This window comes from Macrotis lagotis, chromosome 8 (genome assembly GCF_037893015.1).
Source record: "Macrotis lagotis isolate mMagLag1 chromosome 8, bilby.v1.9.chrom.fasta, whole genome shotgun sequence".
NCBI classification, from domain to species: Eukaryota; Metazoa; Chordata; class Mammalia; order Peramelemorphia; family Peramelidae; genus Macrotis; species Macrotis lagotis.
Genome location: NC_133665.1, coordinates 17,658,730 through 17,674,263, shown reverse-complemented (window position 1 = coordinate 17,674,263; position 15,534 = coordinate 17,658,730). Strand labels below are relative to the sequence as shown.

At 36.8% G+C, this 15,534-nt stretch overlaps 1 protein-coding gene across 3 annotated transcripts in view; it reads left to right on the top strand.

Moving 5' to 3' along the window:
* SNX29 (sorting nexin 29) overlaps positions 1–13,787 on the top strand; it is a 718,720-nt gene extending 704,933 nt beyond the window's left edge. For all 3 annotated transcript variants that reach the window (XM_074196446.1, XM_074196453.1, XM_074196450.1), the window contains one exon: positions 13,694–13,787. In XM_074196446.1, the coding sequence (XP_074052547.1) occupies positions 13,694–13,772 (79 nt within the window). In that variant the 3' untranslated portion in view covers positions 13,773–13,787. The remainder of the gene's footprint in view (positions 1–13,693) is intronic.
* Positions 13,788–15,534: the final 1,747 nt, after the last annotated feature.

The following is a 15,534-nucleotide window of genomic DNA, read 5'->3' as shown; positions in this document are numbered from 1 at the left end:
GTGGGACTCCACCCATTTTTCTAAATAGTTTACACAATATTGGAATTAATTATTCTTTAAATGTTTTGTGGAATTCAGTGGTGAAATCTATCAGGTCCTGAGGGTTTTTTCTTTGGAAGGTCATTGATGACTTGTTCAATTTCTTTTTATAAGATGCTTTAATTTAGGTATTCTGTTTCCTTTTCTGTTAATCTGGGCAAGTTATATTTTTGTAAATAATCATTGATCTCATTCAGATTGCCAGATTTATTGGCATATAATTGGGCAAAGTATTCCCTAATAATTATTCAATGAATTGAATGATTCAATTCTATTCAATTTAATATTCTCTTCATTGGTAGTGAATTCACCCTCTTCATGTAACATAATTTACATTACCTTCTAGTGTAGTCTTATGTCTCCTGCCTAATTAATTTTTTATATCATTTCCCCACAAACACCTTATATCCACACCCTTTGTCTATATATACTCCTTCTTATTGCACTATTTGTGATTCAATTCTTTTTAAAATATTTATTTATTCTCTTTTTGAAAAGATAATGTTTTTTATACTTTAATAAAATATTCTTGTTTAAGAGTAAACAGAATACCCCCTCCCCCCACAAAATATAGACTTGTTTGAGTGATAAAATAAAGGGGAGAGAAAAAATTAAAATTAAAAAAATAATAATAGTAATAATTGTAGGTATGGCCAGGTGGTACAATGGATAGAGCCCCAGCCCTGGAGCCAGGACCATCCAAGTCCATATCTGGCTCCATACACCCAACAATCACCCAGCCGTGTGACATGCAAGCCACCCCAACCCCCCTGCCCTGCAAAAACCAAAAAAATAAAATAAAATAAAGACCCAAAATAAAATAAAATAGTAATAATAGTAAAGGTGGCTGGGTGGCAGACAGAACATTGGCCCTTGAGCCAGGAGTACCCAGGTCCAAATCCAGCCTCAGACACCCAATGATCACCCTGCTATGTGGCTCCAGGCAGGCCACCCAGCCCCATTTGCCCTGCATCCCCCCAAAATAATAATAATAAAAAATGTGCTTCAGTCTTTGTTCCAACACCAACAACTCTGTCGTGGGTAGATTACATTCTTTACGGTAAGTTCATTGCAAAAGTTACTTCCATATTTTTCCACCGTTGCCATTGCTGATTGCAACTCCCTCCTTTCGTATTTCTCCACTACCATGTATGATATTTTCTCTCTCCTTTTACTCTGACTCTGCTGTAGGGTAGATGAGTGGCACAGCAGACAGATCCCTGGTCCTGGGGCCAAGAGGCCCCGAGTCCTCATACCAACCCTTAGGCCCAGCATCTACCTGGCCCTATGGTCCCGGACAGGCCATCCAATCCCAGCCTCTTGCAAGAAGTAAAAAGGAAAATGTGTTATATCTGACCACTCTCCCCCCATGGTCCATCCTCTCCTCCATCACTCACAGCCACCCCTTCCCCCTGTCCCCCCCTTTTCTTCTTACTCCAGATGCCTATACCCCATTGAGTATATATGCTGCCTCTTCTAGCCACCTCTGATGAGAGTGAAGATTCCCTCATTCCCCCTTGCCTTCCCCCCCTTCCATATCATTGCAATAGTTCATTGTAATAAAGAAAAAACTTATTATATGAGATATCTTGGCCTATTCCCCCCCTCTCCTTTTTCTTTCTCCCATTACATTTCCCTTTTTTTCTACTGACTCCATTTTTACACCATATTTTATCTTCAAATTCAGCTTTCTCCTGTGCTTCAAATATAAAAGCTCCCTCTATCTGTTCTATTAACTGAGAAGGGTCATATGAGTATTATCAGTGTCATTTTTCTATGCAGGAATACATGAAGTTCATCATCATCAAGTCCCTCATATTTTCCCCCTCTCCTTCGATCTCCATGCTTCACCTGAGTATTGTATCTGAAGATTAAACCTTCTGTTCATCTCTGGCCATTCCAAAAGGAACATTTAAAATTCCTCTGGTTAATTGAAAGACCATCTTTTTCCCTGGAAGAGGACATTCAGCCTTGCTGGGTAGATGATTCTCGGTTGCATTCTAAACTCTTTGGTCTTCCGGTATATTATATTCCAAGCCCTACGAGCTTTTAATGTAGTTGCTGCTAAGTCCTGTGTGATCCTGACTGCAGCTCCATAATATTTGAACTGTGTCCTTCTGGCTGCTTGTAATATTTTCTCTTTGATTTGGGAGTTCTGGAACTTGGCTATAATATTCCTAGGGGTTGGTTTTTTGGGATTTCTTTCTTGGGGGGATCGGTGGATTCTCTCCATTTCTATTTTACCCTCTGCTTCTAGAATATCAGGGAAATTTTCCTGTAGTAATTCTTTGAAAATGATGTTAAGGCTCTTTTCCTGATCATGACTTTCAGGTATTCCAATAATTTTTAAATTATCTTTCCTAAGTCTGTTCTCCATATCAGTTTTTTTCAATGAGATGTTTCACATTTTCTTCTAATTTTTCATTTTTTTGTTTTGTTTTTGAAGTAATGAATCCTGGTTTCTCGTAAATTCATCAATCTCCCTGAGTTCTATTCTTTGGCTGAAGGATTTGTTTTCCTCAGAGAGTTTTCTTATCTCTTTTTCCATGTGGCCAATTTTGCTTTTTAAAGCATTCTTCTCCTCCATAACTTTTTGAACTGTTTTATCCATTTGACCTAACCTGGCTTTTAGCATGCTATTTTCTTCAGCATTTTTTTGAATTTCCTTGACTAGGTTGCTGAGTTCATTTTCATGTTTTTCCTGCATCTCTCTCATTTCTTTTTCCTGTTTTTCTTCTAACTCCCTCATTTGATTTTTAAAGTCTTTTTTGAGCTCTGTCATAGCCTGAGACCAATTTCTGTTTTTCTTGAAGTCTTTAGATGCAGGAGCTTTGCTTCATCTTCAGACTGAGTGTTTTGATCCTTCTTGGGCTCATATGCAAAATATTTCTCAATGGTCTTCCTCTTATTTCTCTGCTTGCTCATTTTCCCAGCCTGAGCCTGCTTTTGGGGTGCTTCCTGAGCTTTTGTGACACTCCCACAAGGGTCTCAGTGTGTGAGGCTCTGTGAGTCCCTCTGCCATGGGGCTGAGGTGGGGGGCGGCCCTGCTGTCCTATGGGGGGCCTAGACTGCGATTAGGATCTGAATGTGGTCAGAGCCCCAGAGTCCTGTTCCAGGGGCAGAGCCCAGCAGTCTCTCTTCACTCCCCTCCCTAGGTTCAATGGTCTCATGCCCTGGGGGCTCCTGCTCACTGTCTTCATCTGCTTCTGTTCCTGGATCTGGGCTGCCGAAAGACCAAGTTGCTGGCTGCTCACTGTGTGCCCTGAGGGCTGGGCTCCACATGCTCTCTCTGGCAGAGGTCTCCCCACTGTTCCCCCACTTTGTGCCTGGTGCTCCCTGGGGTGTAGCTCAGTAGACTCCCCCACTGCTGTGAGCTGGGGCTCCCAGCGCCCTGGGGCTGCCTCCGGGAGGCTGAAGTTCTTTTCCTCTGGTGGGCTGCTCCTCTGGCGGGCAGCCCCTCCAACCCCGGGGAGCAGAGCCTTTCTGCTCTTTTCCAGGTTACCTTGAGTAGGAGAATTGCCTCACTGGGTCCCTGTGTGGGTTCTGTCTCTCAAAAGTTTAGTTAGAGTCCTTAGTTTATAAGTTTTATGAGAGAGCTTCTAAGAGAGGATCCTCTCTTGTTGCCATCTTGGCTCCGTCTCTGTGATTCAATTCTTAAGAATTGCAAGTGTCATAATGTAAATAGTTTAGCCTTATTGAGTCCCTTATATTTTCTTTCCTTTTTAACCTTTTTACCTTCTCTTGAGACTTGCTAATGAAAATCATCTTTTTTTTCTTATCTCTGGTCTTTTATCCTCAGGAAAAGTCTTTTATTTCATTAATGACTATTTTTTTCCTCTTGAAGGATTATGTTCAGTTTTGCTGTTAGGAGATTCTTGGTTATAGTCCTAGCTCCTTTGCTTTCCGGAATATCATATTCCATGACCTCTGATTCTTAAATATTGAAGCTGATAAGTCCTGTGTAATTCTGACTATGACACCCTGATATATGAATTCTTTCTGTCTGTTTGCAACAATTTTTCCTTGACATGGAAGCTCTGGAGTTTGGCTCTAATGTTCCTGGGATCATTTTCACTTTGGGATTTCTTTCTGAAGTTGATTGATGGAGTCCTGCAATGTCTATTTTACCCTTAGGGTATCAGAGTAGTTTTCTTTAGTGAGTTCTAGAGGTATGGCATTCAGGTCCCCTTTTGATAATAGCATTCTGGTGGTCCATTGATTCTTTTTTTAAAGGCCACATAACTAGGTAATCATTAAGTGTCTGAGGCCGGATTTGAGCTCAGGCATTCCACTGTGCCACCTAGCTGCCCCTCCATTGATTCTTAAATTATCTCTTCTGGAAATGTTTTACATGATTTGCACACATACAACCTGATAATTGAGATTTATCTTATCTTTATCTCTAGAGATAAAGTACTTTTTTAAAAGTACTACTGAAAATAGTCAATGAGCCACTTAAAAGAAACAGAAAATTTAGTATTTTAAATTATTCTTTCTTTGGAGGGAAAGGGAAGAGGAAGTTGGAGAAAAATAAAACTTTTACACAGGTTCTTCAGTTCTTAAAAACTAGTAAGCTCAATATGAAGTCTTTGTTCCATAAAACAGAGGCTTGGATCTGATTGCCAAGCTTAATTTCCAGTTCCAGAACACACACCACAGGTTTGCAGTAGGGTCATTTGTTCACACCAAACATACCCCTCTTGGATTCATTCTCCTGACAGAGCTGTTCAAAAACTGCCTATGGGGCAGCTAGGTGGCATAATGGATAAAGCTTCGGCCCTGGAGTCAGGAGTACCTGGGTTCAAATCCGGTCTCAGACACTTAATAATTGCCTAGCTATGTGGCCTTGGGCAAACCACTTAACCCCATTGCCTTGCAAAAAAAAACCACCTAAAAAAAGATTAGGAATTCCTACAAATATAATAAAGAGAAATGGGTTACCCTACAGTTTAGTAATCATAATAGTCTTTGAATTAGGTAAGATTCCCTCTACTCAAGTAGCATGTTCTGTGTATTTTTGGGGGGATTCTACTTGCAATGCCAAGAAACTGAGTCACATCTCACCTCTTAGAATTTCAGGTGATTCCACATGGATTTTGACTCTGTCATAAAATTTAAAATTCTTATTACTATCTCCTGCTTCCATAATGGTGACTGTAAGAAAAAATGCATGTGGTTATTGGCTAGTTTTTTCTCAGAAACTGTTGTATCTTTGCTAACTTTTCCAGGGTTTACCAATGTGACAGCCACGAAACTCTCCCATATTATTAATCTTAGATCTCTCCTTCTTAAAGGTAGAACTATTTCCTCTACTTCAAATTTCTAAGATTTCTAAAGCCAATTTCTTAGCTTATATAATGATAAAGTAGTTTGACTTGAAGGGCACCAGGAAATTAGGAATGATTTCAAGCAGAAGTTGACCTGGGGCTTCAAGGGCTTCAAGAGACCAAAGGGAGGAAAACTGGTAAAAGGGGGAATTGAATATCCATCCTACAGAGTGGTAAGTAGCAAAGCATATGAAGTTTAAAAAGATAGAAAGGGGCCAGGTGGTGAAGAGATTTAAATGTCAAACAGATGAGTTTATTCTTGCTTCTAAAGGAAGATACTGGAGTGTAAAGCAAGGGAGTGATCACACCTGAGAATATTAGAAGATAGGAATAGAAATTACTCCTTACTTTTCCACTGAATAGACTTTATTAACTTCTGTTATAAGATCTATTTTCCCCTCTTGTAACATGACCTACATTTCCCTGATTCAGCTTTTTCCCCTCTCAGTCATAATATGGGAAGTGTGCTAGCAAATGCTTAATAACTGGGATCTCTTAAAAATAGTATTAATCTGCATTATTAACATTTTCTTAAATCTGGACAATAGACAAACAATAAACTAAGCTGTGATTTGAAGTGGTCAGTTTCTAAGTTCATAGTGAAAATCTATCAAATCCTTAGAGTTGGCTTCAGCTAGACCCATATCTTTGCTGGATTAGGGGAAACAGACACTTTTGGTTTAATTTTCAACAACTTGCAAATGATTCATTTGCATCCCATCTATTATCAAACATAGACTAAGGATGTTGCTCTAAGACAGAGCTTGGAGATGTTCTTATCTTAACCTCTTTAAGACTAAGCCCCCTGCTTATCAAGGTTTTTTGACTATGTCTGTTGTTTTCTCCATTTTGCTTCTCCAGACCTCAGTTTCCTCATCTATAAAATGACAGCTTTGGAGTAGAAGACATTTCAGTGTCCTTTCTTGTGATAAGAGTCTGGTTCATGCAGGCATGTTTTTTTTTCTATTTTTTCTGGTTTGTAAAAGCCATCCATACTCTCTTCTACTATATTCTAGTATTCTCTATTCCCCTCACAAACTTTAAGGTGATTGATTAAAGAGATAATAAAACTCTTTGGAAATATCTAAGTGGAACTATCCGATATTAATGATTACAAATTTGTGATAAAAGACTCACTTTTTCCTTTTCTTCATAAAAAGTATTGTAAAGCTGTCTCCTTGGAGGCAGGAGGTTATTACCAAAAGCAAAGGATGCTTCTGTTTAATATATTGCTAGATTATGATGATCAAAAATGGCTTTTTAAAAAAATGAACCCTTACAGATAAGACATTAGATTTCAAAAGATGCAGATTTAAAAAGATTTTAGGTGAATTAATGGATGATAGTTCTCTAATGGGGAAAGGACTCTGGTGATATCTTAGGGGTACACCTTTAGAAATGTACTGTGATGAAGGATTCATTATATTCTTCCTCCCACAGCTTGTTTCTTTTTGATGTCCATGTTAGACATAAAATATTGGACTGGATTGGCCATGAATTTGACAATTCTTATGTCCCCATAATTACAATAACAGGTTTTCTACTATCTGGCAATTTCTTAGACTTTTCACACATACCATTGTAATCTTTCTTTTTTAATTTCCTTCCTTTTTCTTTTCTAGTTTGGTTGTCATTTGGGTGAGAGCCAAGTTCTCAATAATTTGACTATTCATACCAACCCTGATTTTTTTTCTCTTTCTTCAAATCAATTTTCTCAACATGTTAAAAGCATGTTAATTGAAAAAGAGTTTTAGTTTCTTTTCCTCACAAGAACTGGGTAAGACAGGAAGTCAATCAATCAATGGTTCCCATTTTGCAAGAGAGGAAAATAAAGTTTTTTTTCAAGTAACTCTGTTTAATGTTTACTACATAGTTCAGACTAATTAATCTAGTTAAAAGAATACCAATACTTGATTATATGCACCCTGATTTCAGTGTTGTTTTGATGAGGTAATTACATTTTTTGAAAGTTTGGTCTGAATGAATTTAACATGTATAAATCTTGGCTTAAATGGCAGTCTTTTGGGTCTCTCTCCTAATGGTGGAACATGATTATTCAGTGCCCTAAGCTTACACGAGGAATGGGTCAGAGTTGGTAAGAATGAGAGAGAAGGGAGATTCTGTTCTCTTCTGGTTTCCAGTTTTCAGAGAGAAAATGCATGATTTTTACCCCTCTTCATGTTTTTGAAGGAAGAGAAAGTCTCTGATAAGAAAGGGACATAAGAATAGTTGAAAATATCTATCCTGTGCTCATTCCTAGATTTCTATATTAGGGTCTTTGGGGAATTTCCCCTTGGAAAAGATTTTGGATTCTCTATTGGTTGATTTGAGTCACCTCATTCATTTTTTTAATTATTAAAGATATTATTTGAGTTTTACAGTTCCCTCCCCCCAGCCTTACTTCCCTCGCCCCCCCCCCCCCCCCCCCGGAAAGCAGTCTGTCAGTCTTTACGTTGTTTCCATGTTGTACATTGATCCAAAATGAGTGTGATGAGAGAGAAATAATATCCTTAAGGAAGAAACAAAAAGTCTAAGAGATAAGATCAGACAATAAGTTATCTGTTTCCCACCCCCCTAAATTAAAGGGAATAGTCCTTGAACTTTGTTCAAACTCCATTTTATCTGGATACAGATGGTGCTCAAAATTGGCCCTGATTGTTGCACTTGATGGATGAGCAAGTCCTTCAAGGTTGATCATTGTCCCCATGTTTCTGTTTGGGTGTACAGTGTTTTTTTCCTAGTTCTGTCCATCTCACTCAGCATCAATTCATGCAAATCCCTCCAGGCTTCCCTGAATTCCCATTCCTCCTGATTTCTAATAGAACAATAGTGTTCCATGACATACATATACCACAGTTCCCTAAGCCATTCCCCAATTGTGGGACATTTACTTTATTTCCAATTCTTTGCCACCACAAACAGGGCTGCTATGAATATTTTTGTACAAGTGATGTTTTTACCCTTTTTCATCATCACTTCGGGGTAGTGTTATTGCTGGGTCAAAGGGTATGCTCATTTTTTTTTAGGCAATGGGGTTAAGTGGCTTGCCCAAGGCCACACAGCTAGGTAATTATTAAGTGTATGAAGCGGGATTTGAACTTAGGTCCTCCTGACTGCAGGACCGGTGCTCTATCCACTGCACCACCTAGTTGCCTCCGGTATGCTCATTTTTGTTGCCCTTTGGGCATAGTTCCAAATTTCTCTCCAGAAAGGGAAAATAAAATTTTGAGAGGTGTCTTGCCTACAATTACAGAGCTAGTAAGGAGCAGAACCAGAGCTCAAACACAGAATTTCTGACCTTGAGGCCAATACTATTGCTACCAAAGGATGCCGCTGTGAGTCTTAAATTCTTCATCTATAGAGCAAAGATGTAGCACACAGTGAAAAGAGTATTACACTTGAAGTCTAAGGATCTGGGTTTAAATTCCATCACTGCCACTTTAACTAACCTGTGGTATCTTGGACAAATTAGGTAACTTCTCTGGGATTCAGTTTCTTCAACTATCAGATCATGGAATTGGAGGAGGAGGATGAGGAAGAAAAGGAGGAGGAAGAGGAAGAAGAGGAAGGGGAGGAGGGAGAGGATGAGGAGGAGGGGTGGAGGGGGAGGAGGATATGAATCAATCCTTGTCAGATCTATGTTGTAACATTTTGGTCATATCAGAAAGAGCAAAAGTCTTGTTCTATCATCAAATGGCTTTTCAGGTGTCTGCACATTTTAATAATGTTTGGCTCACATAGTGGACTATAATTTACTGAAGTGATAAACTCTTGGTAGAGTAAAAGTGGGAAAGAATTACTGTTTACTCTTCTATTCTTAGACAAGTAATACATGAGTCAGAAATTCTATAACATGAAGATGTCCCTCAAGGAATGCAGGTGGTCTTTATTATAGTAACAAAACCTGGAAAACCTTATCTTTACCTCCTCCGGGGTATGTAGTTACAATATCAGCAATTTTTCTGAACCCCAACCATTTAATGTTAGGGGAAGTCATTGTTGCCATGAGACTGACATTTTCAGAGCATAATTAACTCTGTTAAAAATCTTTGCTCATCAAAAACTAAATGGGATTCTGTCACAAGAGAATTAAAATTAATCTGCTGTGTATTTTTTTCTAAAGTCAAAGACATTTTAGAAATTTATCATTGGCATTAATTAATATTTCTGAATTTCTCTTTAATTCACCAGCTATTGAATCCATTTCTTTCTGTTAAGTTTGTTTAACTGGAATTAGATCCTACCTGCTAGCTGTACAATTATTATTGAAATTTGAATTCTTGATTCTCAGCATATTTTTGTAAAGATGACTTCTCACCTTCCCAGGACTCAAAAACTTAGCAATCATCTATGGGTCCTCTACTGTACATTTTATTGAGTTGTCTGGTGCAGAGGGAAACAGGGGAGAGTTTGTGATTGTTCTCATTCCCCAGCAGCATGAACAACCACCAGCATCACGCTTGGAGAAGCCAATCATCCCCTGACAGGAGTTACAATTATCAGCCCTGTTGGAGGGACACTGCCAAAATGTCTACACAACATCAAATAGCTTGTTTTCTTAAATTATAATTAGAGTGTCTCCATGGGTGGACTACTTCATAAGGGAGCTTCATGTGAAGTCTCTTCTTCTACATAAACAAACAAGATGAAATGTTGTGACCACTAGGGCACAGGCCACTGCTAATTAAACATGGCAGCAGTATTAATACTCCATTGGCTAATTATATCCGCTAAAGTAAATCAAACCAACTAAGCTCCCCCCCTCCACTCTGTATTCTCTGTGCCCCCCCCCCCATTTGTGCTTAGAGATTCCCATTCCCATTAAATAACTAGTTAAGGCTGCCCAGAAATCTCATTGTTATAGATCTTTTTTGGTTGCCTTATTCATTACCAGAGCTCCTTAGAGGAAAAAGGCTTAACTAAATGGAATAAGTAAATAAAATTGTTTCAGCTTGCAAGTAATTGTGGAATTTGTTTTTCAAAGGTGTCAATGAAAAGAATTTTGTTCTAGAAATTCAAAGGTGAAACCTAGTAAAGAACTAATTGAAGGCACTACAACTCTGGAAAAGCAATCTGTGAAACATTGAATGTATCATAGTACAGATGGGCCCATGCCTTTAGTTCTAAAGATGACAGATCCTTAAATATTTACTGAGCAATTGCTATGGTACTGTAAGTCTGAGTCTACTAGGTACTAAGCTTTCTGAGTAAAGAGGTGGGAAGGATATACATAAATAAATACACAAAATATACATATGTGCATGAACATATACACACATGTATATTTCCAATAAATGTGTGAATAAATGTATATATGTACATAAATACATATGTATATTGTAGTCATGAGATTAGACCCTCAAAATATGAAATAGCTTTTTTTCAATTAAAATTTTATTTTTCCAATTACATGTTATAAAAGTTTTTCAACATTCATCCACATGCATATGCATATTTTCAAATTACAAAATTTCCTTCCACCTTCCTTCCCCCACCCAGAAGTGAACAATCTGGTGAAGATTGTAATACACATTTGTGTTTAACATGTTTATATATTAGTCATTTTCTGTATGAGGAATTAGGATTAAGGGGAAAGAAAGAGAACCATGAGATAGGAAAGAAATACAAAAGAGAAAAATTTTTAAAGTGAATATAATGTTCATTCAGATTCTGTTTTTTGTTTTGTTTTTCTTCCTCTGGGTGGGGATAGCATTGTCCATAACCAATCTCCTAGGGTGATCCCAACTCTCTGAACTGCTGAGAGGATCTGCATCCATCAGGGTTGATCAACTCACAATGTTGTTGCTAATGTTTATAATGTTCTCTTGGTTCGGCTCCCTTTACTCAGCATTAGTTCCTATAATTCATTCCATGCTTCTCTAAAGTCTAACCATTCATGGTTTCTTATAGAACAAAACTATTCCATAACATTTATATATACCATAACTTGTTCAACCATTCCCTAATTGATGGACATCCCCTCAATTTCCAATTCTTTGCCACTACAAAAAGAGCTGCTATGAATATTTTGGAACATGAGGGACTTTTTCCATTTTTATGATTTCTTCTAGATATAAACCTAGTATTGGTATTGCTGGGTAAAGGGGTATGTATGATCAGTTTTATTGCTCTTTGGCATAGTTCCAGATTACTCTCCAGAATGAATGGATCAGCTCACAACTCCACCAACAGTGCATTAACATCCCAATCTTTCCATAACATCTCCAACATTGATTGTTTTCCCTGTTTGTCATCTCAATCAATCTGATAGGGGTGAGATGGAACCTTATAGTTGTTTTATTTTGCATTTCTCTAATTAGTAATGATTTGGAGCTTTTTTAATATGATTATATATAACTTTAATTTCTTCATTTGAAAACTGTTGATATCCTTTGACCATTTATTAATTGGGGAATGATTTGTAATCTCATAAATTTGATGCAATTCTCTTTATATTTTAGAAATGAGACCTTTTACAGAAACCCTAGCTGTGAAAATTGATTCCTAGCTTTCTGTTTTCCTTCTAATTCTGGCAGCATTGGATTTATTAGTGCAAAAATTATTTAATTTAATATAGTCAAAATCATCCATTTTGCAATTTATGATGTACTCTCTTGCTTGGTGATAAATTTCTCCCCTTTCCATAGATCTGATAGAGTATTTCTTGGTTGTTAATAGATCTGTGGTGTCACACTTTATGTCTAAATCCTGTACCCATTTTGACCTTATTTTGCTACAGGGTGTGTAAGGTCACCTAAATGGAGCAGTGGATAGAGCACTGATCTTGAAATCAGGAGGACAGGGGTTTGAATCCAGCCTCAGATACTTGCCACTTACTAGCTGTGTGATTATGGACAAGTCTTTTAACCCTGACTACCTCACATCCAGGGCCATCTCCAGTTGTCCTGATTCATATTTGGCTACTGAACCCAGATGACTCTGGAGGAGAAAGTGAGGCTGGTGACTTAGCACAGCCCCTCCTTCACTCAAATGCAATTCATGTGCTTTCATGGCATCTCCTCTCTGATGTCATGGCCTTCTTTGAGAATGAAGGACAAAAACATAATCATTATCAAATGGTGTGAGATGTGGGTCTATGCCTAGTTTTTGCCATACTATTTTCTAGTTTTCCCAACAATTTTTGTGAAATAGTGAGTTTTTAGCTTAGAAACTAATGTTTTGGGGCTTATCAGACAGTAGATTACTGTAGTAATTTAGTACTCTTTTGAACCTATCCTAATCCATTGATCCATTACTCTATTTCTTAACCAGTACTAGACAGTTTTGATGACTGCTGTTTTATAATATAATTTTAGATATGGTAAAGCTAGACCACTTTCCTTTACATATTTTTCCCTTGTTTCAGATGCATTTTGTTACTATTTTTTCTAGCTAAGTAAGATTGTTATTTGGTAGTTTGATTGGTATGGCATTAAATAAGTAATTTAATTTGGGTAGATTTGTCATTTTTATTATATTAGCTTGACCTAACCATGAGCAATTACATTTTTCCAGTTGTTTAGATCTGACTTTTTTTGTGTGTGAGAAGTGCTTTGTAATTGTATTCATACAGTTTCTAGGTTTGTCTTGGGAGGTAGATTCCCAATTATTTAATGTTGTCTGTGGTTATTTTAAATGGAATTTCTCTTTTTTGAACTCTTGCTACTTGACTTTGTTGTTCATATATAGAAATGCTGATAATTTATATGGGTTTGTTTTATATCCTACTACTTTGCTGCATTTGTTAACTGTTTCAAGTATTTTTTTGGATGATTTTCTCAAGTCCTCTAAGTATACCATCATATCATCTGCAAAGAGTGCAAGCTTTGCTTCCTCATTGCCAATTCTGATTCCTTCAATTTCTTTTTCTTCTCTTATTGCTAAAGCTAACATTTCTAAGTAATGGTGATAATGATAATGGGCATCCTTATTACATTCTGGATCTTTTTGGAAACACTCCTAGTTTATCCCCATTATATATAACATTTGTTGATGTTTTAGATAGATACTGGTATTATTTTAAGGAAAACTTCATTTCTCCCTATACTTTTTAGTATTTTTAATAGGAATGGATGTTGTGTTTTATCAAAGGCTTTTTTAGCATTTATTGATATAATCATGATTTCTGTTGGTTTTGTTATTGATATGTTCAATTATGTTGAATGTTTTCCTAATTCTGAACCATCCCTGCCTCCCTAATATAAATCTTATCTGATAACTTGCTGTAATCTCTTTGTTAAAATTTTATTTAATATTTTTTTGCATCAATATTGGTTCATTAGGGAGATTGGTCCATAATTTCCTTTGTCTATTTTGGTTCTTCCCAGTTTAGATATCAGCAATATATTGGTGTCTGAAAAAAGGAATTTGGCAGAACTTCTCACATGGAAAAAATTACAAGAATGATGCTGAGTGAAGGAAGCAGAACCAAGAGAACACTGTATACACTAACAACGATATTATGAGTTGATCAACCTTGATGTTTGCAGCTCCTCTCAATAGCTCAGAGAGCTAGCACAACTCTAGAAGACCAGCTATGGACAATGCCATTCCCATCTAGAGGAAGAAAAACAAAACAAAACAAAGCAAAAACCTTATAGAATCTGAATGAACCATTCTCCTTTTAAAAATTTCTCTTATGTACTTCTTTCCTATCTCATGGCTTTCTTTCTTTTCTCTTAACCCCAGTTCTTCATTTGAAAAATGACTAATCTGTAAACACATTAAAAACAAATGTATATGTACAATATTCATTGGATTGTTTGCCACTGAAGGGAGGGGTTGGGAGGGGAGGGTGGAGGGAAATTTGGTAACTTTAAAATATGCATATGAAAAATTAAGTAAGTAAATTCATATGGAGAAGTAAAAAGTCAAGAATTTCCAGGGATTTAATGAAAAAAAGTGCAAAAGAAGGTGTAGTAGCTCTACCTGATCTAAAATTATATTATCATCAGTCATCAAAACTGTCTGGTATTGGCTAAGAAATAGAATGGTGGACCAGTGGAATAGACTAGGTGTAGCAGGAAACAATTATAGTAATCTGCTGTTTGATAAACTCAGAGTTCAGCTATTGGGATAAAAACTCTCTCTTTGATAAAAAACTGCTGGGAAAATTGGAAGTTAGTATGGAAGAAACTTAGATTAGACCAACACGTCACATCCTATACCAAGATTAAGATCCAAATGGATACAGGATTTAGACATAAAAAAACAATACTATAAGCAAACTAGAAGATCAAGGACTAGTTTACCTGGCAGATCTATGGAAAGGAAAGCAGTTTATGACTAAGGAAGAGATGGAGAACATCACTAAAAACAAACTGGATGATTTTGATTACATTAAATTAAAAAGCTTTTGCACAGACAAAACCACTGTAACCAAGATCAAAAGAAATGTAGTAAATTGGGAAACAATCTTTACAACTAATGTTTCTGACAAAGGACTCATTTCTAAAATATACAGAGAACTGAGTCAATTTTTTTTAAAAACTAACTATTCCCCAATTGACAAATGGTCAAAGGATATGCAAAGGTAATTCACAGATGAGGAGATCAAAGCAATCCGTAGTTATATTAAAAATTCCTCTCAATCATTACTTATTAGAAAAATGCAAATTAAAGCTTCTCTGAGGCACCACCTCACACCTCTCAGCCTGACCAATATGACCAGAAAGTATAACAGCAACATGGGGGCAATGATCAACCTTGATGGACTCACTCATTCCCATCAGTACAACAATCAGGGACAATTTGGGGCTCTCTGCAATGGAGAATACCATCTTGTATCCAGAGAAAGAACTGTGGAGTTTGAATAAAGGCCAGGGACTATTACTTTTAATTTAGAAAAAAAAATTGCTATCTTGTTGTCTGATCTTGCTATCTCTTGTACTTTATGTTTCTTCCTTCAATTTGGATCAGTGTATACCATGGAAACAATGTAAAGACTGACAAATTGCCTTCTGTGGGGGGTGGGAGGAGGGAAGTAAGATCAGGGGAAAAATTGTAAAACTCAAAATAAATAAAATCTTTTAAAAATAAAATAAAATATGCATATTCATGTGGGTGAATGTTGAAAATTTTTCATAATATGCAATTGGAAAAATAAAACAAAATGTCAATGAAAAAAACTATTTTTAAAAAAAGTTAATGTAGAATTGGAATTAATTGT